The sequence below is a fragment of the Micromys minutus genome (assembly GCF_963924665.1).
Source record: "Micromys minutus genome assembly, chromosome: 11".
Taxonomy (NCBI): Eukaryota; Metazoa; Chordata; class Mammalia; order Rodentia; family Muridae; genus Micromys; species Micromys minutus.
The window spans coordinates 44,769,485-44,797,323 of record NC_137980.1 but is presented as its reverse complement, the minus strand read 5'-3'; the positions used below and the strand labels follow the sequence as shown (position 1 = coordinate 44,797,323).

The 27,839-nt window shown below is 43.5% G+C and overlaps 1 protein-coding gene across 1 annotated transcript; it reads left to right on the top strand.

The window, feature by feature from the left end:
- The first annotated feature begins 1,468 nt into the window (after positions 1–1,468).
- On the top strand, positions 1,469–23,619 carry YWHAB (tyrosine 3-monooxygenase/tryptophan 5-monooxygenase activation protein beta). Its single transcript, XM_080925186.1, has 6 exons — positions 1,469–1,627; positions 16,967–17,269; positions 19,129–19,252; positions 20,402–20,565; positions 21,258–21,353; positions 21,728–23,619. Exons 2-6 carry the CDS (start codon positions 16,970–16,972, stop codon positions 21,782–21,784), a joined length of 741 nt encoding a protein of 246 aa, XP_080781312.1. The 5' UTR covers positions 1,469–1,627; positions 16,967–16,969; the 3' UTR covers positions 21,785–23,619.
- Positions 23,620–27,839: the final 4,220 nt, after the last annotated feature.

Sequence of the window (27,839 nt, the reverse complement as noted above, 5' to 3'; positions counted from 1 at the left end):
TAGATCAAGCTGTACACAAGCCTGTAGGGCATTTTCTTAATTAGTAATTGATTGGAAAGGGCAGCCCATTGTGGGTAGTACCATCTCTGGGTTTGTGGTTCTGAGTTCTATAAGCAGACTGAGCAAGGCAGTAAGCAGCACCCCCCCCCCCATGGTCTCTGCATCCATTCCTACTTCCAGATTCTTGCCCTGTTTATTATGTTCTTGTCCTGGCTTCCTTGATAGTGTGGAAGTAAATAAACCCTTTCCTCTCCAGCATCACAGCAATAGAAACCCTAACTAAGACAGCAACTATCTCAAACTGGTTTATACATTCTGGAACAGTACAATGGGAAGATAGGGAGTTATATAAATGAATTGGGGTACTGATGGTCAACTGGTAAGGATGAAGCTCTGGCTGTCTCACTCAGGTAACTATTAAGTCTGAGCCATCAGCAACGGATTTCAAAGTAACTGATACAGAATGACATTGAGGAGACCACTTGGTACTTGATGGGGGCAGGGCCGGAGAGTCAAGCAGTGAATTTGAAGTCTATCATTTAAGTAAGAATAAAGGAGAAATGACAAAAGCGGATTACTTTGTTCTTTCTCTAGAGACTTTAGACTTTTTCTAAGCTTCAAGTCTTGCTTATTCTCCAGCATTCAGAAAGCTGCCACACAGAATTTGTGCAAAATGGAGTGGTGGTAGAGGTATTTTGAAGGGCTAGGCTTAGGGGTCAACAGGCTTGAATGAAGCGTTAATAAAATTTCAGTAACAGTGAAAGCCATATGGAGAATCTCAGGACTCTGTCTTTGAGGCTTTCTTTCCCTTTGAAGGATACTTGGGGACCAGGGAATCTCAATGAAGAACTGATGTGCACAGGTTTTTTTTTTTTTTTTTTTTTTTTTTTTTTTTTTTTAAAGCCCTTGGGGGAATGTTCTGTTTCTGACACTTCATGAAGCTTCCTTGGTCTAGGAAAGGAACAGTAAGTACCTTTTAAGACTAAAAGGTGAATTAACTGAAAATGGAGGGCTGAGCCATGTCTGTTCTCCTTTAGTTACAAGCAATCCCTTAACGCACAGCTAATAGGACTGTTAGGCCCTTCGACCCCGTGAGAATTATTTTCAGGGTTCGGTAGGAACAGTCGACCCTAGCCTTGACCAAGACCACTCCAAGCTTTCAAACCATCCCCCTTCCTAAGCCTACCCCGTTCTCACACATCCCAGTCCCCGGGCGGCCACCTCGGCTCCGCCCTCTCTTCTTCCTCCTTTTCCTGCTCCCCCGCCCCACTTCCTTTCCCTGCGTCCGCCCCCTCCTCCTACCCAGGCCCTGCACCCTCCCACGACTGCTCCCTCTAGGCCCTCCTCCTGGCTATCACCGCCCTTTTCGGGAGGACGGAGCAACCCCGTGTCTCACTCAACCAATGAGGAGTCGATTCAGGGAGGGGCGGGACTTGAGCTAGAGCGGAAGTGGTGGCCGGAGCGGAAGTGCAGCTGCCGCCGCCGCCACCGCCGCCGCCGCCACTGCACCTAAGGTCGCCGCCACCGCAGCTGCCGCCAGTACCGCCTGAGGAGTGAGCCCGGGAAGGACGCAGTCGCTGCCTTCTGATCTTCCCGGAAGCGCCTTTGCTCCCTACAGTCCTCCGCGGTGAGTGCAGCGCGGCTCCCAGGGGCCCCAGCGCGAAGCCCCTTCTCGGGCGGCGGCTGCGGCCAGTCTCGCTGCCGCCCCTCCCCGCTTCCGGCGGGGCCAGCGCCTCCGCGGGAAGCCCGGGCTTCTCTCGGCGCGCAGTACGGGGTGCGGCCGGGCCTGCGCGGCTGGGGACCACTGGGCCGCGGACTCCCCTCGGCACCTCCTCTGCTCGGCGCCGCCTTTGCCTGCTCCTTCGGGCCCGGAGCCATCCCTCTGGGCCTGTCAACCTCGCTCATTCTTTGTGGCTTTCGAAAATTGAAATGTAGTCGAAGGCTGGCGAGTTCCGGAGCCGCGACGCCCCTGCCGCACTCCCCTGGATGAGTAAGGGTTTAACCTTGGCGACAGCTGGGGCGAATCCCTCTCCCACTTTGCAGTAGAGCTGTTTCATCATCGCTGGTGTTGGAGACCCAGCTGGACCCGGGATTCGATGACAGCAGGGTTGAGGTTTGAATTAAGAAATAAATTTGTGTGAACCTTTTACTGACTCAAACCAGATTCCCAATGGGGTGGGGGAAGATCAGGCTGAGAATTGAGTCTTTTCTCTTGATATTTGCCGTCATTTACTGCCAGAATCTCGTGTGTCCGCGCCCCAAATTTATTCATCCATACACTTTGTGTGTGTGTGTGGAATGTATATATCGAAGATTTCAAAGGTGGCAGCGGTGGTGAGAATTTGCCAACCTCTGTAAAAATGCATGGCTCGTGTCCTTGACTTCAGAACATTTTCTCTGGTGAGACCAGATAGCATCCGACTCTTGATTTTACTTGCTGGTGTGGGAGGTGGAATCTGGCAAGATGTTACAAATCGGTAAAATCACGGGAGCCGGTGCAGAAAGGTGCAGCACTTAAGAGAATATGAAAATTACATTTTTCACTGTATCTCAGGTGTCCCTGTGAAACCATACAGACATACAGTTTATAGGGCTGAGCGCATGCTTACTCAGCATCTCACATCTAGCTGCTGGAAATTTCTACAAATATTACTGGGTTCTTGCTGGATTTCTCTTGACTGCCTCCTGTGCATTCCGTTTCTTTGGGTTGCCAAAGTCTTTTTTTTTTTAATTAATTAATTCATTTTTATTTTTTAAGGTCTATCTTCTTAGCATTATGTAGCTGGAGAATACTAGGGTTTTTTTTCCCCCACCCAAGTTAGAATTATAAGCATGAGCTTAGAAATGAAAGGCTGAAAATCCAGTACCAAACGCTACATTATCTTCTTAGCCTCTGATTCTAACTATAAGAAACCATTCACCCATCTTACAGATGAAATCTTTTATAAGAAATGAGGTGATTTGGCCTAAACCACACACCTACTTACAGATTGAATATCCTCTTTCATCGTTGGCAAGTATTTATGGACTGTCAGCCCCTGGAGTATGGCTCCTACCCTGTTATCTTCCATTTCCCATCATGCAGTGCTTGGGTTATATTGAAGCCATTTTAGACTTGGAGCTGTATGGATCAGGGAGGCAGCCAGTGTGGAAACCAGGCCGAGCACATTCCCTTGATGCTCGTTCCCTAGGCAGAGTCCCCAGGGGTTTGTGCTGCTGCAAAAAGTGCATTTTTCCCATTTGGCTGTGGATCCAAAAACAGCGGCTGTTAGGTAAATTTGATTCGGTTCTTTTCTGTATTGTTTTCTAGCTGTGATTTTCAGGAGTTAATTCATCTCGGCTTCTTAGCTTCCCTATCTCCACAGTTGTCTTAGACCTTTCCTAAACTGTGTGTTAAGTACAAGCCTTTGGTTTTGTTGTATTTTAATCCTTGACTTCAATTTCTTCTTTCTCCTTTTCTGATAAGATACAATCTTATTTTTTCTACTGGCTATGGAAAATGGTATATAATGTTGCACATAGCATACCCAGTGTGTTTCATCTGGATTGTACAAATGGTAACTGTTTCTCTCTTCCCCACATCTTGTTGTGTAGCCCAGCCTAGGCTCAGACTCAGTGCCTCAGTCTTTGCCCCTTGGGTGCTGAGCTTACAGGTGTGCACCTCCATGCTGGGCTAGTAATTCAGCTTTCGATGTGTGGTGGCAGAAAACGGAATTAAATAAACTTCTGGGATACAGATAATCCTTAATACAAATAAAGTTAATAAACTAATTGAACATGAGTGGATAAACCCCCTGTGATGTGTAAATATATGTATATATTATACAACGCTTAAATAGCCTACCTCAAACTTGATCTTTTTTTTAATGGTGAAAATAGTCTTTTCTTCTAGCCCACTGAGAAATATAGATCAGTATTATGTTCACTCAGGGTGAAGTGGCAGCACAAGTGAATCTGTAACTCCTTTGTAACTGTAACTTAACATCCATTGATCAGCCTTTATATTGTTTTTGACTGTACATGAGTTCACATTCTGATTAGGTATAGCATATGTGCCTAGAGCATAGAAACATACAGAAGCTACCCGGTGACTTAATCACTACCTGCCGAGGTATTGGTTAGCTAGCCCCTGGTCACAGCACTCACCACTTGTAGGACTTGGTGTGTGCCGCCTTCCTTATAAGCACTGCAAGCATGAATTAGTCTCCAGCCAATAAGGTAAGTGCTGTTGGCCTCATCATGTAAATGAGGAAACCGAAGTGCAGAAATAATGAGAATTTTTCCAAAGATACACATATATGTAACACAGAATTAAATGCTGAAATCAGGAGTCACACCCAGGTCCTTTGACTCTGGGTAATGATAGATTTGACTTGTAGTTGAACATACATTCCATGACCACAATTACTTTCTTGTGCATGTACCCTCTTAATGTGTTCAGACTCCAATTTTAGCTGTTCTCAAAGTATACAATGCTGCTCAGAGGGTGGTGTTACTGCTATATATCAAGTGAAAGTTGCTGAAAAGTCCATCAGGAACACTGCAGAAAACCACCCGAAGGTCTTTAATGTATTTTAATGTAATCATCATTTGTGGTTGCTAAACATACTACTTCGTAGCATTTTAGGTTTCTAATTTTGTATGGGAGAAGGAAAAAAGGGAGATCATTCCTCCTCTAAGTAGAGAAGTCACTACATCTTCTAAGAATTGTGTTCTTGCTTTGTCAGCAGCATGAGGCACACACACTTGTGTAAATGAGGGATTCTAGGACCAATAACTTGATTGTAAGTTGATGTCTATAAGATCTTTGTCTTTAATTTCAGCACTTGGGGCAGAGGCGGGCTGATCCTTGTGAGTTTCAGACCAGTTCTCATCTTCCAGGAGAGCCAGAGCTACATAGTGAGACTGACTTGAAAACAAAGAAACCACTGGTTTATACGCGTACCCAAGGAGATAAGAATTCAAACTGGTTAGGGGCTAGGAGCTTACAGTTACATAATGACTTTAACTTCAGGTCTGTCTTCACTACAGGAATAGGATTCCAGTAGGTCTGCATTTCATACCAAGAAACAGTTGGAGCTGGACTCTGAAGAGGTTTTTCTGAGAATGTTAAAGGAAGAAATGGATTTGAAGTGCTTTTCTATTCTGTGATATGTGTGCTAAAAACAACTTCAGGCTGCTTTCGAGAGGCAGTTACATGTTTCTAATACTTGTTCTAAGATGAAAGTGGTCAGTGGCCTCACAGAAACAAGCTATTCTGGCAGATTGTAGGTAAACTTTTGCTTCAAGTTCTGCCCAGATCTTGATTATGTAAGTTTCCTGTTCTGGTTGTTTATTTCATTGTTTTCCTTAAAAGATCCAACTAAAAGAATTATTTCTGAATGGCCTTGACACCGATGAAGAGACAGTAAAGTAGAGATGAGTCTGGTCTGTCATTGTCCTCATGGGGAGAGCCTTAAAGCTTGTTTGACAGTTTGATGAGTTTTAAAGAGGGTATACTGTATAAATTTACATGATTCTTCAATTAACAGTAGTACTTAAAACAGTAGTATTAGGAGTCGTGGCTGATCTTACAGAGATTGCTACATTGAGAAAAGTACATATAATGTTGAGGGGCTGGTGAAATGGCTTAGCTGGTAAAGGTTCTTGGCACCAAACCTGGTATTTTAGATTCAGTTCCTGTTACCCATGTAGTGAAGGAGAGACCCAGCTCCCTCTATTATTGTCTTTTGACTTCCATGTGCACCCAAAATCAATGTTAGCTTCTTAAAATTAATACTATGGGAATAGGAGATAGTTTCATGGTAAAACACTATGCAAGCACAAGGACCTGTGTTTTATCTCCAGCAACCATGTGAAAAGGCCAGATGATGTGTACATATCTATGTTCTCTGTGAGAGTTCTGTCTCAAAAAACAAAAACAAAACAACAAACCCAGAGACAGTTCTGAGGAATGCCACTCTAAAGTTGTCCTGTGGTCTGTGTGTGTGCTCCTTCTGTCTGTCTCTTGAGATAGATCCCAGGTATCAGAGTCAGTGCAAATTTCTAAGTGCTTTGCCATTTCAGTAGACCATAAATGATGATAGTGTTGTTACATAGCCTTTTAGCTGGGTTTTGTGTGGGTAACTGATATGTTTGGTATGAAGGATATTATTTGAAAATATTGTAGGGACTTGTTGGAATCCGGTTTGAATCTCTTAAGTATGACAGCCTAGCCTAGTCCTAATTTGAGCTGAGGTAGTGCTCTGAGGTAGTCCAGCTAAATGTGATGGCTCACACCGTATAACACCAGCATTCAAGAAACTGAAATGGGAGAAGTGCCAAGGGTTTGAGGCCAGGCTAGGCTGCATACTGGGTTTCTAGCCAACTTATAGCCCAAGACTTAAGGGGATCCCAAAAAAGTAATCTGAGATAGACTGTGTTTATGTGGGTTGTGTTTTATAGCTCCAACATGCAACATGGCCTACCTGTGTCTGTCCACATAGGGAATAACAGCTTGTTCACTTTTTAAAAATTTATCAGTGGGGGCTGGAGAGATGTCTCAGGTTAAGAGCATTGGCTGCTCTTCCAGAGGTTCTGAGTTCAATTCCCAGCAACCACATGGTGGCTCACAACCATCTGTAATGGTATACAATGCCACCTTCTGGTGTGTCTGAAGACAGCAACACAGTGCACTTATACATTAAAAAATAGATAAAGATTCATCGGTGACCAAGTGGCTTGAAATTCAGTGTGGTGGGCATTAATTACACTTTGTGTCCAAAGGATACTAGTATGGATTCCTGGCTTAAGCTTACTGCCTACTGTAGGTGCCAATAAAGATGTTTACAGTAAACCCTAAGAGTCACATTCAAAAGATTAGCATAAGTAATTAACATGTACTATTCTTTTCAATTCAGTAAAGAGAACAAGGTAGATTTGACAGAAATAAGGTGTGTATTAATGTGTTCCTTATTCATTGACCCTTGTTAACTTTATGAAATACATGTCATTGCTGAGTGCTTACAGCGTGCCTAAACAGTAACATCACAAATTAGAAGTACTCTTTTTAAATGATTGGGTAGTTAGAGTAGTATGGCTGTAGATGATTTATCACTTTAAAATTATTTTGGCAACAAGAAGTAATGTCATTGTTACTGATTCCCACAGGTAATTTTAGAAGCATAGTGACTTGAGCAGTAATCTACTTAAAATTATCACGTTTGCTTCTGTATGCTTTCAGAAGTAGTTAAGTGGAGGGGAGATACTTCATTTTAAACAGTTAAATCTTATAAATAACTACTATAGGCTAAAGAGTTTATGAGTTCTCGTTCTGTGTAAGTCAACTGCTTGAACACGGTGCAAAGTCTACTGGTATCATACTGCAGTCTCCTTATAAGGAGATCCCCTCCCCGTGGATGTGTGCTATTTACTGGATCATAAGATGATTTAACCAGTAGCTACACTCTTGAAGCAAAATGAATTCCCATACCCCCAACAGCTATCTACTGGCAATAGCTAGGGGTGGGACCTCTAGAATGTTAGCCTGTTCTGTTTTGTGCAGGTAACCCCAGCTGAGTCCTGAGTGCAAAGGCAACAACCACACGATGTATAGAAAACAGCATTTCTTAGCACTTCTCTGTCCTCTGGCTGGTACATAGTTTAGGTCTGTCCACGGTGTTCCTTGAGCTTTGGGGCTGTGTCCTGGGCAGGTAGTAGTCGCTTAACTTTCAGCAGTTCAACCAGTTGGCGTCTGTGCATTAACCACTCACAGCCCAGAAAACATTTCTGATCAAGGTTGAGATGAATACTAATTAGTCTATTGGTATAAGCATAGAAATTTAAAAGGTGGCTAGACAACATGTGTTTTTAATAAAACAGTAGTAGCTTCTCCCCAGGGCCTAGAACCTCCTTAGCAATGTTCTTTGTTTACAGTTCCCTGTCATGAATTCCTTCCTTTAGAGTGGGCCTCACCTCTAATCTCCAAATTGATGTTCTGTTGTAGTGTCTGTGATAAAGTACAGGACAGAGTGGTGAGGAAGAGGTTTATTCAGCTGACAGTTCCCTCCCCATTCTTTCTAACCCTTTCCACCCTCAGTAGTTCCTCCTTTATCTTCATATTGTCCCCTTCCTCCCTTAGGGTCTCTTCCCCTCATTCTCATGGGCCCTTTCTAAGCTTTCTGACCTCTACAGACACTTAAAACACACAAATCCAGAATTTGAGAACTAGGATCTGGGCCTAGATTACCTCACTTAGAATAAGTATTTTCCAGTTTCATCCATCTTCATGTGAATTTTGTAATTTTGTTTTCCTTACAGCAGAATAAAGTTTCAAGTATATATGCTCAATAGATGGACACCTAGGCTGACTCATTTCCCAGGTTTTGAAACTACAGCAGTAGTGAATAGGTTGTGTAGGTGTCTCTCTCTGTAGTAAGATATGTTGGGTTGAGTGACTTCATTTTAATCTGTTCATAGGGTCAGTCTCTTGGACTGCCTTCATGAATCAGAATTAGCATATGTCTTTGGATTGATCACTTAGAACCAGCAGATCAGTTTATTGTGCGAGTTATTTCTTCACACTTTGACATATCATTTAACACTGTAAGTGTTGGTTCATTGGGCATGATTAGTAATGATGCTCTTACACTGATATGAAAGGTGGGGGCTGGGCGTGCTTGAGCACTCAGGAATAGGAGGCAGGAGGATCAAGAGTTTAATTCCAGGCCAGCCTGGGCTACGTAAGACCGGCTCAAAACAAACAACACGTATTGCCACAACTGCTGTGGAAGGAGGAGAGAATTTTGGTTTCTCTTTACAATTTAGTGCTTGCTGGACATAGAACTGCTGTGTTTCAGATACTGTCTCTGTTTCCAGCAAAGAATCTGTACATGTTGAATGAAATTGAGGTTTTACAAGACTACATCTGTGTGTGGAATGGCACACAGTCATTTGTAGAGTAGGTGTTTCAGTGAATAGTTTTTTCTGAGAGCCAGGAGTGCTTTACTTGTTCAGAATAACACCCATCAGCCAACTGGTCCCACTGACTTTGCGTTAGGAGGTAGGTAGCTCGGCATACTTTCTTTCCAGCTCTGCTGTGCTTTACAGTGCAGGGATGCTCTAGCTGGACTGGTGCATCAGTGAGCGTGCTCAGCCTGAACCAATTCACATGTGGGAGCCTGGATTTATTTCCTTCCACTAGAGCTTACCACCTCAAGAAAGGAGCTAGGACGCCTACCTCTTTAAAAAAAAAAAAAGTGTGTGAGTCCCCTGGGGTTGGAATAACAGCAGAGTTGTGAGCTCGAGATGGGTTCTGGAAACCAGACTGGTTCTTTAGATCAGTGTGCTCTCTAAAGCTAAGTACTCACAACAGTCCCAGAATACACATCCCTTAACCTCTCCCCTGTAAGTGTACATAGCTTTAAATATGTGCTGCTTTTTTGTGTTTCCATCCTAGTTTTAGCTTGAGTGTGTGGAGTGCACTGCTGGTTAAGTTCTTTTTAGCTCCACCAAGTGAGTAATCCAAAGAATTCTTAGGCATACTGGTCATTTCTACGGTTGTTTCAATGTTGGATTGTAAGCATTTCCTGTTTGTGAAGTGCCTTAAGGGTCAAACATCCTTGCCTGTGAGCCTTTACTCTGAGCTCTAAGCATTCCCTGTGTGTCCTATTTGACTGTTTTGTGTGCCTACTTTTAACGCTGCAGAGCCAGGTGATCATAATGTGGGAGAGATTGCTTAATTGCATTTTATATATATATAGTTTCCTGTTGGTTCTGTGTAGGACTTTCCTGGAAGAGCACCATGTTTTCTATACAGTTGAAGGGTTCTTGCCATGTAATAGATAGCAGAACAAGTTACTGTACTCATGCTTACTCTTTACAATCGAAAGTCTTCTTTTCCTTGAAAATACGGTTCATAAAAGCTAAATTTATCGTTTTTTCACTTTCTTTAATTTTAAATGTTACCCCCTTCCTATTTCCCCCCTCCATGTGTTCTTCACCCCATTCTCCCCTGCCCTTTGCTTCTGAAAGGATGCTCCCCCCATCCACCCATCTACTCCCACCTCACCCCATAGCATCTCCCTTCCCTGGGCCATCAAGTTTCTATAGGATTAAGCACATCCTTTCCCACTGAGGCCAGAGAAGGCAACCTGAGTGGGTCTGGACCCAAAAGGACATACATGGTATGTACTCACTGATAAGTGGATATTAGCCAAAAAATTCATAATACCCATGATACAAGTTAAAGACCATATGAAGCTTAACAAGAAGGAATGCCCAAGTGTGGATACTTCAATTCCACTTAGAAAGGGGAACAAAATAACCATGGGAGGCAGAAAGAGGGAGAAACCTGGGTGGGAGAGGGGAAGAGAAAAAGGAGGACAGGATCAGGTATGGGAAGGGGAGACAGGAGAGAAGCTCAGAGCCAGGAGAATGAGTAGCAATGTGCAGTGTGGGGAGGCTCTCAGGATCCCGTGGGAATGACATTAGCTGAAATGCCCAACAGTGGGGAGATGGAACCTAAAGAGAACATCTCCAGTAGATAGACATGGCCCCCATTTGAGGCATGGGGCCACCTGCCCATCTATAAAATTTTTGACCCAGAATTGTTCTTGTCTAAAGGAAATGCAGGGACATAAATGGAACAGAGACTGAAGGAAAGGCCATCTAGAAACTGGCCCAACTTGGGCTCCATCCCATGCAGTTACTAAACCCAACCCTATTACTGATGTTGTGCTTGCAGACAGGAACCTAGCATAGCTGTCCTCTGAGAGGCTCTACTAGCAGTGAACTGAGACAGATGCAAATATTCACAGCAAACCTTTGGACTGAGCCCAGGGTCCCCTATGGAAGAGTTAGATGGGAGGACTAAAGGAGTTGAAAGGGATTGCAACCCCATAGGAACAACCGTATCAACTAGCCCGGACCCCTCAGAGCTCCTAGAGACTTAAGTCACCAAGCAAAGAGCATACATGGACTGGTCTGTGGCCCTGGCTACATATGTAGCAGAGGACTGCCATATAAAGTTACTTTCAGCTGTTTTTAATTTGAAATAAATTTTTGAAAGAGTATATAGGATATATAGATGAATGGTAGTGATCTTCTGTTTGCTTGGCCACTCTGAAATGACTTCTCCAAAATTTGGCTGACCTCTACCTAGAAAATGTCCGTGGGCCAAGCCTTAATTAGAGGATGAGGTTGAATCACATTGTTTGGTTGAGTTCGCCCTGCATTTGTAGTTGGTTTTAGGACTATATTTTGAAATGTTTTTGTGATCCCAGCACTGGGAAGATAAACAGGGATGGAAGAGTTCAAGGCTACCCTGGGGTTTACATGTTGAGAGCCTGTCTCAAAACACCAGCAAGGGCTCAAGTGTAGCTCAGTGATAAAGCAGTTACCTGGTAATGCCAAATCTCTGGTGGACTCCCCAGTATGCCTGCTTCCTCAGAGAAAATTATGGAGTCGGGCTTGCTTGCAGAGTTTAGATAATTCCCTGGAGCTGGAGTTGAAGCAGTTGTGAGCTACTGGATATGGGTAACTGAACCTGGGTCCTCTAAAAGAGCAGCAAGTCTGCCAAGCCACTTGCTTTCCCATCACCACGCTACCCCTCCACCCCCTGGTTTATTTCTTAAAAAGCTTTTTTATTATGGGACACAATAGTCTGTTTCTCTGGGGCACATCACAGGCTGTGTTCTTACTGAAAATGTAGAAGGTAAACCCACCCATATACACCTCAGCACTGGGGAATGCACATGAGGATTTAGAGTTCTAGGCCCTCCTCATCTGGTCTGCTGTGTGTAGTGATCCAAACATGGGATAAGATGATTTTAGAAGTGGCTTGTCAGGCTTGTTTGCATACATTTGTAATTTGAACACTTAGAAGACTGAGACACATCATGAGTTCCAGACCAGCCTGGTCTACATAATGAGACCTTGTCACCAAATAGAAAAATCAACTTTAAAAATAAGGATTATAAAAATACTAGTACCCAGAGATAACACTGAGATTACCACCCTTACTCATTTTGTATTGTCATCTAATCATGTTTGTATGCTCTTTAGGAACATTTTAGGAATACTGTGTATCCCTTTGTATATAGCCTTATACATATTCAATGTATCTTTCCTGTGCAGACTCCTTTTGAAGTCCTGTTATTTTCACTGTCTTGACTTTTGTTTTTACTAACCAGCTCTCTACTCCTAGATATTTGCATTGTCTCCAGTACTTCACTAAGCATTATTAGCAAATGTCTTCCAGTTCTGAGACTTGCTGCTTCTAGTGGCTTAGAACACACAAGCTGACACCCATCATTACTGTGTGTGCGCATGAGCACTGTTGTTCTCAAACATGTCAGTACCGCTCTACTGGCTCACTGCCAGGCTAGACTATGGCCTCTAAAGAGGTCGTCTGTCCTGGTAGAAAGCAAATAAAGGCTGTTTGGTCAAAATTTTGTTGGTGGGACTCTCAAGTGTCAGAAGAAATGCATGTTCTGTTAAATTACCTACAGACTTCAGAAAACTCTGATTGACAGCTGCTAAAATATCACAGTTAACATGTATGTTCATTTTGAGCTCACTGAGAAAATGATCAATTTGGACTCACTTCTCCTTCCTGGTTTTTTTGTTCATTGTTTTGATACTGGGGATTGAACCCACGGCCTTGCACATACAAAACAGGTGCTCCTTCAGTGAGTTAATATTTTTTGAAATTGTTTATTTTTTAAAAAGTTCACATTTTGGGTTAAAATATTAATATATAGGCACTTGGAGAGGTTGAGTTGGTCATCAGATTTGTGTGGTATTTTTAAGAAAGATTTTATTGGTGCAGATTTGCAAGAGGGAGGGAGTGGCCACACTTGGGGTGTAATGTTAATAGAAAAATAAATTATGAAGAGAAAAAGAAGGATGGATGCATGCATGGGGCACAGTCTGTGTGGAGTCCCTTGCCTGGCTTGTGGGAGTGAAAGCTCTTGAGTGGCTAGAACCAAAGTGTTGCAGCCCTCTGAGGGGGGGAAGCTGGAGCAAGGCAGGCTGCTGGGCCTCTTCCGTGGCCACTGCTGCCCTGGAGTTAGTGGCAGTCAGAGAGACCCAGCTAGGAGACAAACAGGACTGAACAGGAAGTGAGTGTGGTCAAGCACACACACTGGCAATTTGGGCTGGGTCAAGGTCCAGGGACAAAAGCTTGGGGAGAGAAAACTCTGCCTAGGAGTGTTACAGCTCAATAAGACAGGCGCTTCATTCTGTGTGGATAGGACCTTAGAAACATAAGGGATTGGGGTGGGATCTAGAGGCAGATGCTTTCTATTTGCTTACTCTTTGACATGCCTCATCTGCATGTAGAAGAACTTAAGGTATTGTCCCTGTGTGACTTATTGACACAATCTTCTCACTGGGGTGTCGTGGTCACATGTTCTGGGACAGGAACCTGGTCAGGGGTAGCTTTAACTGCCTACCATTCTCAATTATGAGAATTGCCGGGGTTCCTGAATCTGCTCAGTCTTACAGTTTTCTGTCTGGTCCACTGTCCCACAGGTAAGTGGGTGGGTGGATGGATAGATGGATACCAGATTGATTGATTTTATAACTTGTTCTTTAATACCTTATTCTTGGTGGTCACAGCAACTCTGCTGAGGGAGATGCTGTTGTCTGCATTTGTAACTCAAAGTCTTGAGTTTAATGGGATCCTTTTCTGTGTAGTGGCAGATTGTGCTTCAACACATGGTGCTGTTGCTGCCTTTCTGTGTGTTCTTTGTTCTCCCGGTCATGTGTATTCAGAATCTTACCAGATGCTTACTTGAGCAGTTTGCAGCATTCTGTCTGAATCCCTCCTTTGAGAGTAGTGTGTGGGCACTACGTGGTATAGCTTTCCCCACTACCATAGATAGCATAGACCAGCGGAAAGAAGCCCTAGACTGGAGCAGGTTTATATGGAGTCAGAGTCCTGGATTGCACATCAGCTCTAGGCAGATGGATAGAATTTGCATAGATATGAATTAAAATACCCAGGAGAGCTTTCTAGATGAAGAGACCTGCATGTTTGAGTAAGGTATGAACAGGGCATGTGGGAATGTGTGGATGAACCAAACAGGCTGATGAGCTTTGAAAGCAACCCACTAGGGTTTAAGCGATGGCCTAGCACAAAGGGGAGCCTTGAGGTTATTGAGTATGGCTAAGGTGATACTTAAGTCTTTTGGAGTATGGGAGTATGCTTTTGAGCAACGGGAGTTTTGGATTATTACAATTGAGGAAGGAAAGAATACTGCCAAATTTGGGGGTAGGGTAGGGAATGAATTTGTTTAGGATCTCATCTAGGAGCTATTTGCTCATACCAGGTAACGTGCAGGGTACTGGGAGATACTAGAAATAGAATGAAAAGTTTGGTTGATTCATTACAAACTTAAAAGGAAAGACAGACTGGGGCTGTTACACAGTGCTAGAGTGTAATATACATGAAGCCCTGAGTTCAACCCTAACTTTAGAAAGAAAGAATCCACAACCAAAGACAAGCTAAATGAACATTTTTTAAAATATCCAAAATATTGTGGTTTCAAAAGGAGGCACTAGTCATGTTTTCTAGTGAATAGTCACACTACAGACGGTGTAGGGGTCGTGTGAGGAAGGACCATTGGTAAGTGAGTCGAGACAGAAAATGGGCTTGTATGCAGCAGCCACATATGTGAGAAGGTTTGTTGTCTGTCACTGTCTCCACAGTCTGGGAAGGCACTGTGGGAACTTTTAATCAGGACGTTTCTTTATTGGAGATTCTAGAGGATGGGTCTGATAGTAGAGGTGGGAGGTGGCTCAGGATGATGTACCTGTAGCTCCGGTTCGGTGTTGTGTGGGTGAAGAAAGAGGAACTCCTTCATTTTTTCCTTGTCTGTGCCTTCATCCAAACTACTAGATGTTGTGTAATCCATTTCCTGTTGAAATTGGCCTAGCTGCTCCAGAATCCATGTTATATAAGTCTTGTTGTGTAAGTAGTAGGCATCAGAACCTTTAGTTCATGTTTTCCTGTTTCTTTGTATATATATAATTGAAAGTTTTGAAAATATCAGTTTTCTTTTTTAAAACATTTATGTCTGTGGTAACATGATGGTTTTTAATCTTCAAGAATTCTATGACAGTGCCAAAGAATCCTGAAGTAGTTATTTTGGATTTACTTGTTTGTTTATTTATTTTGTCTTTTTTCAAGACAGGGTTTATCTGTGTAGCTCTGGCTGACCTGGAACTCACTCTGGAGACAAGCTGGCCTTGAAACTCAGAGATCCACTTGCCTCTGTCTCCCAGGTGCTGGGGTGGATTTATTTTGTTTTATGTATGTAGGTGAGTGTGTTGTTTGTATGTGTGTATGTACGTATGTATGTATGTATGTATGTGTGTGTGTATGTATGTATGTATGTGTGTGTGTATGTGTGTGTATGTATGTATGTGTGTGTATATGTATGTATGTGTGTGTGTGTGTATGTATGTATGTATGTGTGTGTGTATGTATGTATGTATGTATGTATGTGTGTGTGTGTGTGTACGTACCATTGTGTATGTGTGTGCTTGTTGCTCACAAAAGCCAAAAGAGGGCATTGCATCATTGGAGCTAGAGTCGTGGAGGTTATAAGCCACTATGAGCATGAAGGGAATTGAACCCAAGTCCTCTTGAAAAGAGCAGCCACCTCTCCAGCCTCTGAAGTTTCTTCTTTGATGCTGCGTGTTTAGTGTAGCATAGTCACTCAGGAACTTGGGCTAGTAGAAGATCACCATTTGAGGGCTACACATATAGAATGCGTGGACTTTTAGGTGACTGCTGTAGGAGAAGAAAGCCTGGGAACCTGCATATAGAGTTTTCACTGGCTTCCTGGCTTGGAGAATTGTTATTTCTGCTGACATTTCATCTAGCCGAAGTGCTTGCTGTTTGATAAAGGAAAAAAAAAAAACATTGTATGTGTATCATTATTGTCCACATGTAAATCTGGGTGCAACATGCATGCCTACTAGTTTTGCTCAGAGGCCAGAAGTGGGGTGAGAGTGGTCAGACCCCCTGGAGCCAGACTTAGGAACTGCTCTGTAGGTTTTTGGAATCAAATGCAGTTCCTTTGAAATAGCAAGCAGTATAAACTTCAAAAAACAAGGTATTGGGTGGCTGTCGAGATGGTTTAGCAAAAAAGGAAGAGTGGAGCCAAACTTGATGACCCAAGTTCAGTCCCTGGAACCCACATGGTGCAGGGAGAGAACCAGCTTCCAGAGCTGTCCTCCTTTACCCACGCATGTCCATGCATGTGCTCTCCCACGGGCATGTACACGAGTGTTTGAAATCAGGTATTCTGAAAGCAGTTTCTGTGTACTGGGGAGGGGAGGATAGGGTAGTGGAACAAAGAACCTCTAGAAGAAACAGGCAGATAAAAACTTACGCAAGGTTTAAAGCTGTAGGCCTTTTCCTGCGGCCATCTCTGCACTGGCCCATCTAACTTAACCTCGCTGCCCCACCAGGCAACTAACGGGTTTTCTCCCTGCTCACTCTGTCCCATCAGGGTCTTCCCTGTCACCTTCAATTCCTTCAGCTCGCCTACCCAGCCACGCTCTCTCTGCCCAGGTTTACCCTTGCACTTCCTGCTCCAGTTATTATTGGCCATCAGCTCTTTATTGTAACCAACCAGCAGTGAGACTACTCCATATCCAGCTTTTTGGTTGCCTAAGCCATTGAGTGTTGTTACAAATAGGAAGCTGGTGATGAGCTATAGCAATGACAATACCAAAATCCTGCCCTTACCAGAATTAACCATTGAAAATACATATCTTAATACACTGTGGAAAAGGTCACCCCAACAGCCTTGACCCTTCACTGCGTTCTACCTGAAAATGATTTAAAGGCTTTGGCCCAGTCTTGGCTCTCTGTAGATACTCGGTACATGATTCACGTTCTTGATTGCACATGGGGCTGTGCTTCTAAGAATGGAGCTTGACATTTGCTTTCTCTGTGCTCTTGCTGTTCTAGAAAATGACTATGGACAAAAGTGAGCTGGTACAGAAAGCCAAGCTTGCCGAGCAGGCTGAGCGCTATGACGATATGGCTGCTGCGATGAAGGCTGTAACAGAGCAGGGACACGAGCTCTCCAATGAAGAGAGGAATCTGCTCTCTGTTGCCTACAAGAATGTGGTAGGTGCCCGCCGTTCTTCCTGGCGTGTCATCTCCAGCATCGAGCAGAAGACAGAGAGGAATGAGAAGAAGCAGCAGATGGGCAAAGAGTACCGTGAGAAGATCGAGGCGGAGCTACAGGACATCTGCAATGACGTGCTGGTGAGGGCAGCACTTCTGCTTTAAACATCCATCTCTAGGCATAGCGGGTGTCCAGATGCAGGCTTTTCAGCAGCTCAGGAGAGCGGAGGGGTATCGCTGGACTCGGCTAGGAGCCACATGTTACTTGTTCTAAAGCACATGATTTGGGTTTGTCACCCTTTCTTGATCAGTTCATCTTTTCTGGGATGTTTTCCTTCCCTCAAAAAGACCTGCAGCAAACAGAACATTTCATTAACATCCCTCTGTTTTTCTTTAGAAATTGAAGCCAAATCAAGAGGATATTTAGAAATATCACAGTCACTAGTGGACAGTTCTAGTAGTCTCAGTAGAGATTTATCTGGAAAGGAAGGGATTTAAAGGCCTTCTCCTGTGTGTTATGTACACTGCTGTCAGGTGGTAGGTCCTTCTCGCTACATTTGGGTTTGGATGGGAGGGATGCCTACCCTAGAACACCTCATGATTATATTCTTTTCCTCATATCTGGAACCCACTAGGAAATTTTTTATTTTCTACATGAAAGCAAAAAAAAAGTAACCATGAGGCTGCTTTAAAGGGAAAGGAGTTCTTTTCTTTTCCCTCCTGCAGTCTGTCTCGAAAGTACTTTCTAACGTCTTCCTTTGAAAAGCAGTAGAACCCTTGTCAGCTTCAGGCAGTGCTTTCTGTCCTTCTCGAATACTCTGATATTGATAATGAAATCCTTATAGCTGGGCTTTGCCTTGAGCCTCTCTTTTTATCAGCTTCTTGGTGTAAGAAGTTTCGTGACTAAACATGTTGCCTCTTGGTTGCTTGGGGGTTTGTTAATGGTGCACTAATTCCTGAATGTTAGGTGCATCCGGTATTCAGATGAAGTATGGCATGCAGTCCAAAGGCAAGAGAGTTCTATAATTCCTGAAATGTAGACCAGCTTTTAAGAGCATCTGAAAGAATGTGAAGAAGAGCATGGTACTTACTGCCTATTAACCAGTTTTTCAGGATCCCACATTCTAAAACAACTCTTGGAAAATAATGCTCTGTATACGAAGCTTGGACTCCTTCAGAACTACTTTTGTTGTAAGCATAAATGTTTAAAGGAATTTGTTATTAATAATAGTTCTAGACTGAGTGCTTACTGCATATCAAGCAATGTGTTAAGCACCAGGTGTGAGGTGCCTCGCTTGTCCTTACAACTGCCTTAGACGGTGGTTATGCTGGTCCCCTTCCCCATTGTACAGCCAAGGGATCTGAGAATTGGGGTCCAAGACAGCCTCTCCAGGGTCATGTGGAGACAGACAGTAACATCAAAGGTTTTCTTCTCAGGTCAGATGAAGTTAACTTAGTTCTTGGCTGTTTTGTTCTATTGCTGCTTTTTCCTTCCTAGAATGGAAAAACCCATACACTCACAGTTACAGAAGCAAGACAAGTGTCAGTGGGAGGTTGTGAATGGAGAGTTACAAAGTAAAAGTCACTTCTAAGCGTTGTCACTATCCTTGAAGGCTTTCCCATGTTTGTGTGCTTGTCCCCACACTCACTTTAATATCGAAATGAGGTTCTTTTCTTGGTAGTCGTTTGCATTTACATTTGGGTTACAGTGTGGTTCTGTGCCCTCTTGTCACATCGCACTCCACTGCAGTGGCTACGGTGTAAGGAGCACTGTGGTGGTCTGAGTGATTGCAGGCACTGCTCTTAGGACTTGGCCCAATGGGATTTAGCAACTTGAATGAAAGTTGGTTGGTTGGGGGGTGGGGAGTGGTTAGGTTTGGGGGTTGATGTTTGGAGTGTTTTGATTTTAGTCTTCAGAAAAATCAGTAGTAGTAGATATCTTAAATCTCATGTAATCTTAACATCTCAATTCAAAATTTTTACTGTGAATCACTTTGTAGGAGCTGCTGGACAAATATCTCATTCTCAATGCTACACAGGCAGAAAGCAAAGTGTTCTACCTAAAAATGAAAGGAGACTATTTTAGGTATCTTTCTGAAGTTGCATCTGGAGATAATAAACAAAGTAAGTAACATTTGAAAAAAATACAGTCAGTGGGAGAGCTAATATTTCATGATGAAATCTGTTTTTTGTTTACTATAGATACCAAGTTTACAGTGGTGAGAATTTAAGAAACCACAGTGTTATCATGTGTTATCATGTGTATCCACAGGGTTAATAAATCTCTTTATCTAATGGATAGACATAAAGGGTGTTAGAAATTTGGTATGTAATGTGTTTGGCAAACTCTTACCTGGGAATTGATAGTTTTCTTTTTGCAAGTACAACTATAAAATACAATAATTCACCTTGGCTATGATTTTGCTTTACTCCCTTTTTACTTACTGCATTTGTAATCTAAAATCTAAATTTAAAATCTAAATTTCAAAGATAAATGAATTCACGTTTTGCCCCAAGTAACCCTGTATGCACTAGTCACCTGGTCATCACCTAGTTGCCATATTGGTTACTTGATAGACTGTTGAAGTATTACACTCCTGTGTTCAGTGACTTGCTGGTTTTTAAGTGTAAATTACATTATAGTATATTGTTAAAACTGTCCTGTTGGTTATCTGACTATGTATGAAAGGCTTCAGTACTGTCTAGTTTCAGGATCCACAGATAAGGGAGGCCTGTTCGAGACCACCATAGAGGATGCCTTTTTCCCAGCGCATGGCTTACTGTGATGCGATTGTAGCTGTTTTATTCAGTGTTTACTGTGTGCTGCGTAATTGGGGTTGCATTATCCTCTTAGCACTTTGAATTTAGGGGAGTGTCTCCCATGTTTTCCAATAAAAGAAACCAAAGTTCAAGTTTAGACATTTTTACTTGCTTTAGGCCACATGCAAATGAGTTGAGAATTCTAATTTGTTTGAGCCGATCTTAAACCTCATCACTTTTTTTCACTAGATTATCTACATTCATTCTTATGAAGGGCTGTGTCTGCATTTCTTGGCTGCTTTAACAGATAATTATTATAACTGTTTTCTTCCAAAGCAGTTAATACAGTACTTAACATAAACATTTAGCAGATGTTTAGGTTGAATGGTGAAGACATGGACCTTTGTTTTGATGGTTTGCTAGCATTAGCCTCTGTTACTAAAGAGTCTTGATAATGGGTCCCATGTGTGGTGCAGCCTATGAGAGACACTAACATTTTCATCTTCCTTCTAGCCACTGTGTCAAACTCCCAGCAGGCTTACCAAGAAGCATTTGAAATCAGCAAGAAAGAAATGCAGCCTACACACCCGATTCGCCTTGGCCTGGCCCTGAATTTCTCAGTTTTTTACTATGAGATTCTAAACTCTCCTGAAAAGGCCTGCAGCCTGGCCAAAACGGTGAGGAAAGACCCTTTGCTAGTTCTAGGAACTTCCTTCTGCTGTGAGCAGCCCTCACTGTCTAGACGTGTAAGCATTTTCTAGGGAGTGGGGTTTTCGAAAGTCAATGCAGACCTGTTATTTGGCACTTTGATCTGCATATATGTTGACTTTTGTTTTGCTTTGTTTGGTTACTATTGGGGTTATTGGTAAAAAGTAGGAGTTCTCATCAGGCTTTGGACATTGGATAATGTCATCTTTGTTCCAAGATAGGGCTCCATGAAAGAAGGATGTCTGTGCTGTATTCTTGTGTTCTTTGAAAAGCTTTCTGGTGCACACTGTCACTTGAAACTTGAATTTAAAAAGAGTACCTGAAGTGAATTCCACATGAGCCCCTGAGACAAATCAAGCTTAGTGAAGTGAGCTTTGCTGTTCTCACCTTTGACGTTTGTGTCCAGACCTTTTTAGTTTAAACAAAAAATAGAAACCACTTTGATAATTAGACTAAATGTGCTGTGGTTAGCAGTAACACTGTTTCTTGGGGTTTATCATTGCTGGTTGGTGCTGCATGTGTGTGAGTGTGTGTGGTATGTCCTACGTTTGAAACAGGTGGCAGACAGTTGAGAGCAGAGCAATCCCCATCCTCTTAGCAGCAGGAAAGATAGAGCTAACACAGAGAACATCCCGATCTTTATAAAAGCCCTCTGTTGTAGGCATTTGATGAAGCAATCGCTGAGTTGGATACTCTGAATGAAGAGTCTTACAAAGACAGCACCCTGATCATGCAGCTGCTCAGGGACAATCTCACCGTAAGTACCTCCCGGAAGTGGATACCTACTTAGTCCACTGTTATCCAAGATTTAAGACAGCTCTACTCTGTTAAGTACAGTTTTACATTCTCTTACTGCTGAACTTTATGCTTTTCAGTCCTCATTGTCTGTGGTAACAGGGAATTTTAAATAGTTGAGTGAGGGGCCTGGAAACATGGTTCAGTGGTTCTCAGCCTGTTTGTTCTTCCAGAGGGGCCACAGACAGACATGCAGGCATAACTCCCATACATGAAAAAATTTTATTTTTTTTCAAAATGGTAGTTAAGTGAGGTAAAATATACTGGGCCACCCCCTGAAGAAAGATTTAATGACCTTAATTTTATTACAGCTTTTTATTTCTTTTTCTTTTGCAGCTGTGGACGTCAGAAAACCAGGGGGATGAAGGAGATGCTGGAGAGGGAGAGAACTAATGTCTGTTGAGCTCTGTGATCTGTTTGGTGTCACTTTGTATCCTCCACATTATGTCCCTTTGTGCGGTAAACAAAAACAAAAAAATCGAATGTGGACTTTCGATTTTTCACAGCCTAAGCCTTGCAAAAATGGTCCCTGAGATGAACAGCTGGTATTTGTATCTAAAACTCTCAGACTGGTCCCTTAAATGCCATGGTATTTTGAAGTCTTGATTTTGATCAGCATTGACAAGGATTACTGTGTGTTTAATTTTTACAAACTGAACACTGTGATTATGGGGTTTTATAACTTAGCAGAACTCTTTCTGATAGGAAAAAAATAGACCTGAATTATGTGTAACTTTTTGGAAAGTTTAATCTGATACCAAAATGGTCACTGAAATACAGTTCTGTTGTAAAGTTATACAGAAAGTTCTAGAGATTCTGTTGTGATGCTGGGACTTGGGTGAGATGCTTACCATTGGCATCCTGAGTTTGGTAACTCACAGTAATTCTGCCTGTGGTTGAGGGCTTATTGACCCTTCTCATTTTGGGCTACTGCCACTCAAAAGTCGTGACCACAGATATTTGCAGTGTCTTCTGTGGAAACTCAAAACCTGAAAGTGAACTTCTTTGGCCAATAGATAATTGGGCTGTGACATGTGACACCACTCAAAAGGCTCAGCCACATGTGTGACTAAGCCCTTTACTATAGCAGCGCGTTCCTGACTAGCAACATGTAAAAATGGGGTTGTTATCCCCTAGCTAAAGGAAAAAGGGAAAAGGAAAGAAAGTAGTGTATCTTATTACTGGCCATACCGGGTTTTCTGGATGATTCTTCAATGTTCTGTGGCTGTGGCCTCTCACCTGAGGAGCACTCCTACCCCGAAGGGTGGAAGCTGTGACGTGTAACATTCTTCCTGCCCTGTCCTTCTGACTGTTGACTTTTTCTTCTCTAAATTTACAGCTTTCTGCTTCCTTGTGTGGTTTTCTTGGGAAGCTTTTATTAGTCAATACTGTATGGACAGGGTGAGGTTTGAGCACATTGTGAGCAGGCTTTGCTTTAAGGTGTTGAGAAAGAAGACCTTCCAGCACCACCACCCCATCTTCCTCCAGGTCTCAGCACAGTTGTTCATAGTATGACCAAATCGGGGGGGGGGGGGGTATTTTTAAGCATCCATAATTTCCCCTATTGCACCCAGCCGACAATGCTTGTTAGTGCCTGTCACCAGACCCTCCAGCATACTCATCCAGCTTCGTTCTCAGACGCGTCTCAGCGGGACCTCACAGCACAGGGAAGTTGCATGGACACTGCAGTAGAGAGAACCAAGAACAGCCAGGCCTTCAGTCTCACAGTGTCACCCTCCACCTTGACATTCCATGTACCATAGCCATAGAGTTCATCCGTTTGTCCATCTGCTGAAATATGAGAATTAATGCACTGATTTAAACCAAAAAAAAAAAAAAAAAAAAACCCAAAAAAAAAACAAAACAAAACAAAAAACTCTTCTTTCTAGCTGAACAAAAAATGTGCAGTTTAATACTTGGCGCTTGACAACGCAGTAGTGAGTGTGGAACCAAGCCTGTCTGTATATCTGGTAGTTCTTTGCTGTGTTTTTTTTTTTCCCCCTTACCAGTATTCTGCCTAACGTTTGCTTCTGTGGTGGTTGTATTTGCCTAGCAAGCACACCTGTGGTTGTGAAAATAGTATAGCAAAAAGAAAAAGACCCCTCCCCGCCCCCCCATTACTGATGTGCTAGATCCGCCTATGTCTTTTAAACATTCTAGTTTCACCTTACACAGAGTAATCAGGAAAATGTAAAAACTCAAAAGCGAAATAAAACATTTTATCAGTTGGTTGCCTGTGGATTGATGTGTCACCACCATTTCCGCCACTCAGGACCATCCTGATCCCGTCCATCTGGGGCTTCTTTAAAGAGCAAATGGTTCTTTAGAGCCAGCAGTAGAGATGTCTTAGGTGGCTGTCTCTGTTAAGTAGGATGTGATCATTGCCAGCTTGAACCGGAGCAGCCGTGATGAACTGCAAAAGACCTTCGCCTTTCTTTTCGAGGGTGTGGAGGGGGTTCACAAGATCACATCAGCACTCTAACTGGCCAGGCACAGGTGGCAGCACCGCTGGTGGTGGCATAGACACTCTTAAGGTGAGGGGACTTGATAGTGATGCGGCTGCCTTAGAACCCACCATGCTTCCTTCAGGAACCCAGGAAAGCGTCACCGGTTTGCCAAACTGGACCTGGGTGGAATCCTTTCTCCAGTCTCTAACCTACCTATCCGGAGTGAATAAATGTGTCTGTGTATCTCCCTAGGAAAAAACCCTGTGATGCTCCAGTCACCAAAACCAAAGATGAGTCTGGAAGGGACAGTTAACAGCCCCAGCTATAGGTGATAAGTCATACAACTGAGCCAAGTGTCAGGGAAACCCCCAAATGGCTGTTTGCCTCTGTAATAGGGTCTTCCAGGTAAGTAGTCCACTCCCACCCCACCCCCTGTCCCCGTCCCCAAGCTGCTGGTAGGCAAGAAAGAATGTTACAGTTTCTGGAGGGTTTTGTGAGTCCGGACTGTAGGCAGGAAATGGCAGTCAAGTGACCGTGTTGTGGGTAAAGAGACCTGTGGCTGAGGCCACGCTGCCCGCCCAGAATTTCCCTTCGTAAAGGAGGAATTAGAGTAGGAAGAATGGATGTTACCTACTGTGTGTGTGTGTGTGTGTTAACGGAAAGGGAGGGAGGGCTGAGGTGGAGCAATGTTTGTTTATACAACTGCTCAAGTGAGGACAAATTGTGTTCTTTCTGGGATCCAAAAACAAAGAAAGGGAAGGTCCGTGGCTCAACATGCAGAGGTGGCCTTTGTGACACCCCTGACAAGAAAATGTCAATCTGATTAGTCTGCCTCTGAACACCTTGAGTGGGGAGTGCCTGCTGCCAAGCCAGAGGACCGGAATTTGATTCCCCAGACTCACATAGTAGGAGGGAAGAGGGCAAGATTTCTTCTGACCACACATGAACCAATATGTATATAACCCCCTCCAAAAAAAGTGTCCTCTGACCGCACATGAACTCTGATGTGCATATATACCCACCCCCAAAAAAAGGTGAAAGATGAACAGTTTGTCTTGTGAGGGTGTGGGGCAAAGTTGGGGTGGAAATATAGATGTCACGAAAGTGGAGATTATCTAAGACAACAGGGAAATGTCCCTAGTGGACTGTTGGCTCATGTGGACTATTAGGGTTACTGGCTGCCTCTTCAGAGGACCCATGTTGAATTCCCTAGTGCCATTTTCTAGTCTCCACAGAGACCAGGCTTGCACATGATTCATAGACATACATACAAGCAAAACACAAACACAAAGGAAGAGGAAAAGGAAGAAAGGAAGGAATGAGAGAAAAAAATGCTTTAGGGGCGTGAGAGAGCTCAGGGGTCAAGAACATTGACTGATCTTCCGGAGGACGCAGTTTAAGTCCCATATCGCAGCTCACAACTAACATCAATTTCAGAGAATAAGACACCCTCACACCAATAGATACAAGATTAGAGTGAAAAAAGTTTTTCTTGAGAAGGCATTACTTGTTGCCAAAGGATTGGTGCACAGTTCACCACCTCCATCAGACAGTTGACAGGAGACTTTGAAGCTGGTTTAGCAGTGACCCCAGGACTGGTCAGGGCCGTTAGTAGGTTTTCTGGTACTAGAAGTGGGTGGGACATGACCTTTGCAAGACAGGAGAGGCTGGCAGGTCTGGAAGAGGAAGGGCAGCAGTAACTAAATTTGGTGCTTTTGAGCTTCTAAAACAGTTCTGAACCTGTGGGTCTGGGGGTTGAATGACCCTTTCACAGGGGTTGCATATCAGATATTTATGTCATGATTCATAACGGTAACAACTACAGTTCTGGGTAGCAAGGAAATTTATGTTTGGGGATTTCAAACCACGTGTCGGCTCGTTCAAGGTGCAAATGGTGCGAGCGAGAGGGTTGGAGTGGCAGTGGAAGAGGTTTCAGTGATTTCTGACTGCACCCCGTTTTGGAAAAAGATCTGGACCACCTCAGCCCTCCCTCAGAAGTGGCCAAGATTTAAATGAACATAACAGGATTGTACATTTATCTGCCTCCTATTAATGTGGTAGTACTTGAGCTAAATGTACCCTGGCAACCCTCAAAGGTGCCAAGAACAGTGGCAGTGGTGGATGGATAGATTGAGAGAGAGAATGGTACAGGTTTTAAGTTTGTCATGTGGGTGGCTAATCATCTGCCCTGGGCTTCTGTACACTTCTCCCCAGATAATGGACAGGCTGCTGGGACACACTTCTGCATACCACTTAGGAAAGTTTCCCACTGGGTGTGAATTTAAGCTGGGTCTGCCCGGCTGGGTGGGAGGAGAGCTGTGTAGTTGTTTAACCTGCCACAGGCAAGAGCTACTACCAAACAATGGGCTGCCCAGGAATGTGGGATCAAACTACAGACACCATGAAGAATCTTTGAAGAGCCCAGTGCGGCCAGTAAAACCAGATGGAGGCTGGGCGTGGTGCCTCTTGGGAGGCAGAGGAAGATAGATCTCTGCACATTTGAGACCATCCTGGTCTACACATCGAGCTCTGAGATTACAGACTGCAGAGACACAGAGACAGGCGATGGGGAGGGAGGGAGGAAGTGACGGCAGCAGTATGTGCAGTCATTGAGGGGGCTCAACTGCTGGGGCCTCTTGGTGCCAGGCCCCAGGATCTGAGTTTGATTTACAAGGGCCACATGCTGGAAGAAGAGAACCAATATCCATGTGTCCTTTGGTGCCCACATACATACCATTGTGCACACACACATTCATGGGTATGCACAGATGCACAGAAGGGATAAATAAATTAATGTAAACAACAAAAGAGATAGTTTGTGGAGAGTGGCTGAGTTATAGAGAGCTAAGTAGAAGAATGCTTCCCTGTTCATGCTATACCAACATTGTTCTTTTGCCAAGGCACGTGCTGAGATTTCCTCCCCTAGCTGCTGGATACCCAGACCAACTCTTACTCGGCGGGCACGACCTCTGAAGTACTTTCTCGAGGTTTCCTCTATAGCCTCATTGTCATCAGATCGTTAGCCAATACGCAAGGCAGAAACCTTCAAGCATGGAATCCTGCATCCTGCATTGCCGTAATTTTAAAATGTTTATGGTCTGTTAAAACCATATATGGCAGCAAACTGAATATGCCCAGAGGCATTTCTGCCCAACATTTTTATCTTAAATATGCATCTCAGCATTTTAAACTGACGTAATAGTACTTTACCTGTAGGAGGAAGCCACCTATACGTACATACAGTATATGTATAGTCTTGTATAAAACTCTCATACTTCATCCAAGGAGGGCATTGCTTTAGAATCATTCTCTGCTACAGGTGGTCGGTTTATTTATTTAAGTACTTACTTATTTGGCTCTTCTCGTCAGGATGCAAACCCATCCTGTTTAGTTACATAATGGTAGTCCAGGACCTTGCTGTGCTGTTTGCCCTCTGCGAGACAGTTCCATTAGAGAGACCGAGCGCTCACCTCAGAGCTGTAGATTTAGAAACACACCTTGAAGATGCGCAAACCAACCACAGAGGGAAGAACGGAAGTTATTCCACACGATGTGAGTCAGCTGAGGAACTCTCGAGAATTTTATGGCTGGGTATGAGACATGTAGGGTTTCTTACAAGGTTGCGGATCGATCCTGTAGTATGACCGCCACACTCACGACCTCCCAGCAGCTGTGGTTGCCTGCACAGTTAATTAGTGGCTGCTAGAAGAGGAGAGGCAGTGTTCTTTAGGGGTGTGGTCCCTGGAGAGGTGACCACACTCTGGTAGATGGGTCCACACCCGTGCATCTATAGATAGCACTATTGAACTCAGTGGGCTATTAAAAAAAAAAAAAAAGACATGAAGTCAGGGGGGAATATGGAGAGGGGAGTGAGGGTGAGCATGTCTAGAATACACTAGACACGTGTATGAAATCCTCAATGAATAAAAAAAAAAAAAAAAAAAAAAAAGCTAGAAAGATGGCTCAGTGGTTGAGTACATACCGCTCCTGCAGAGAGCCTA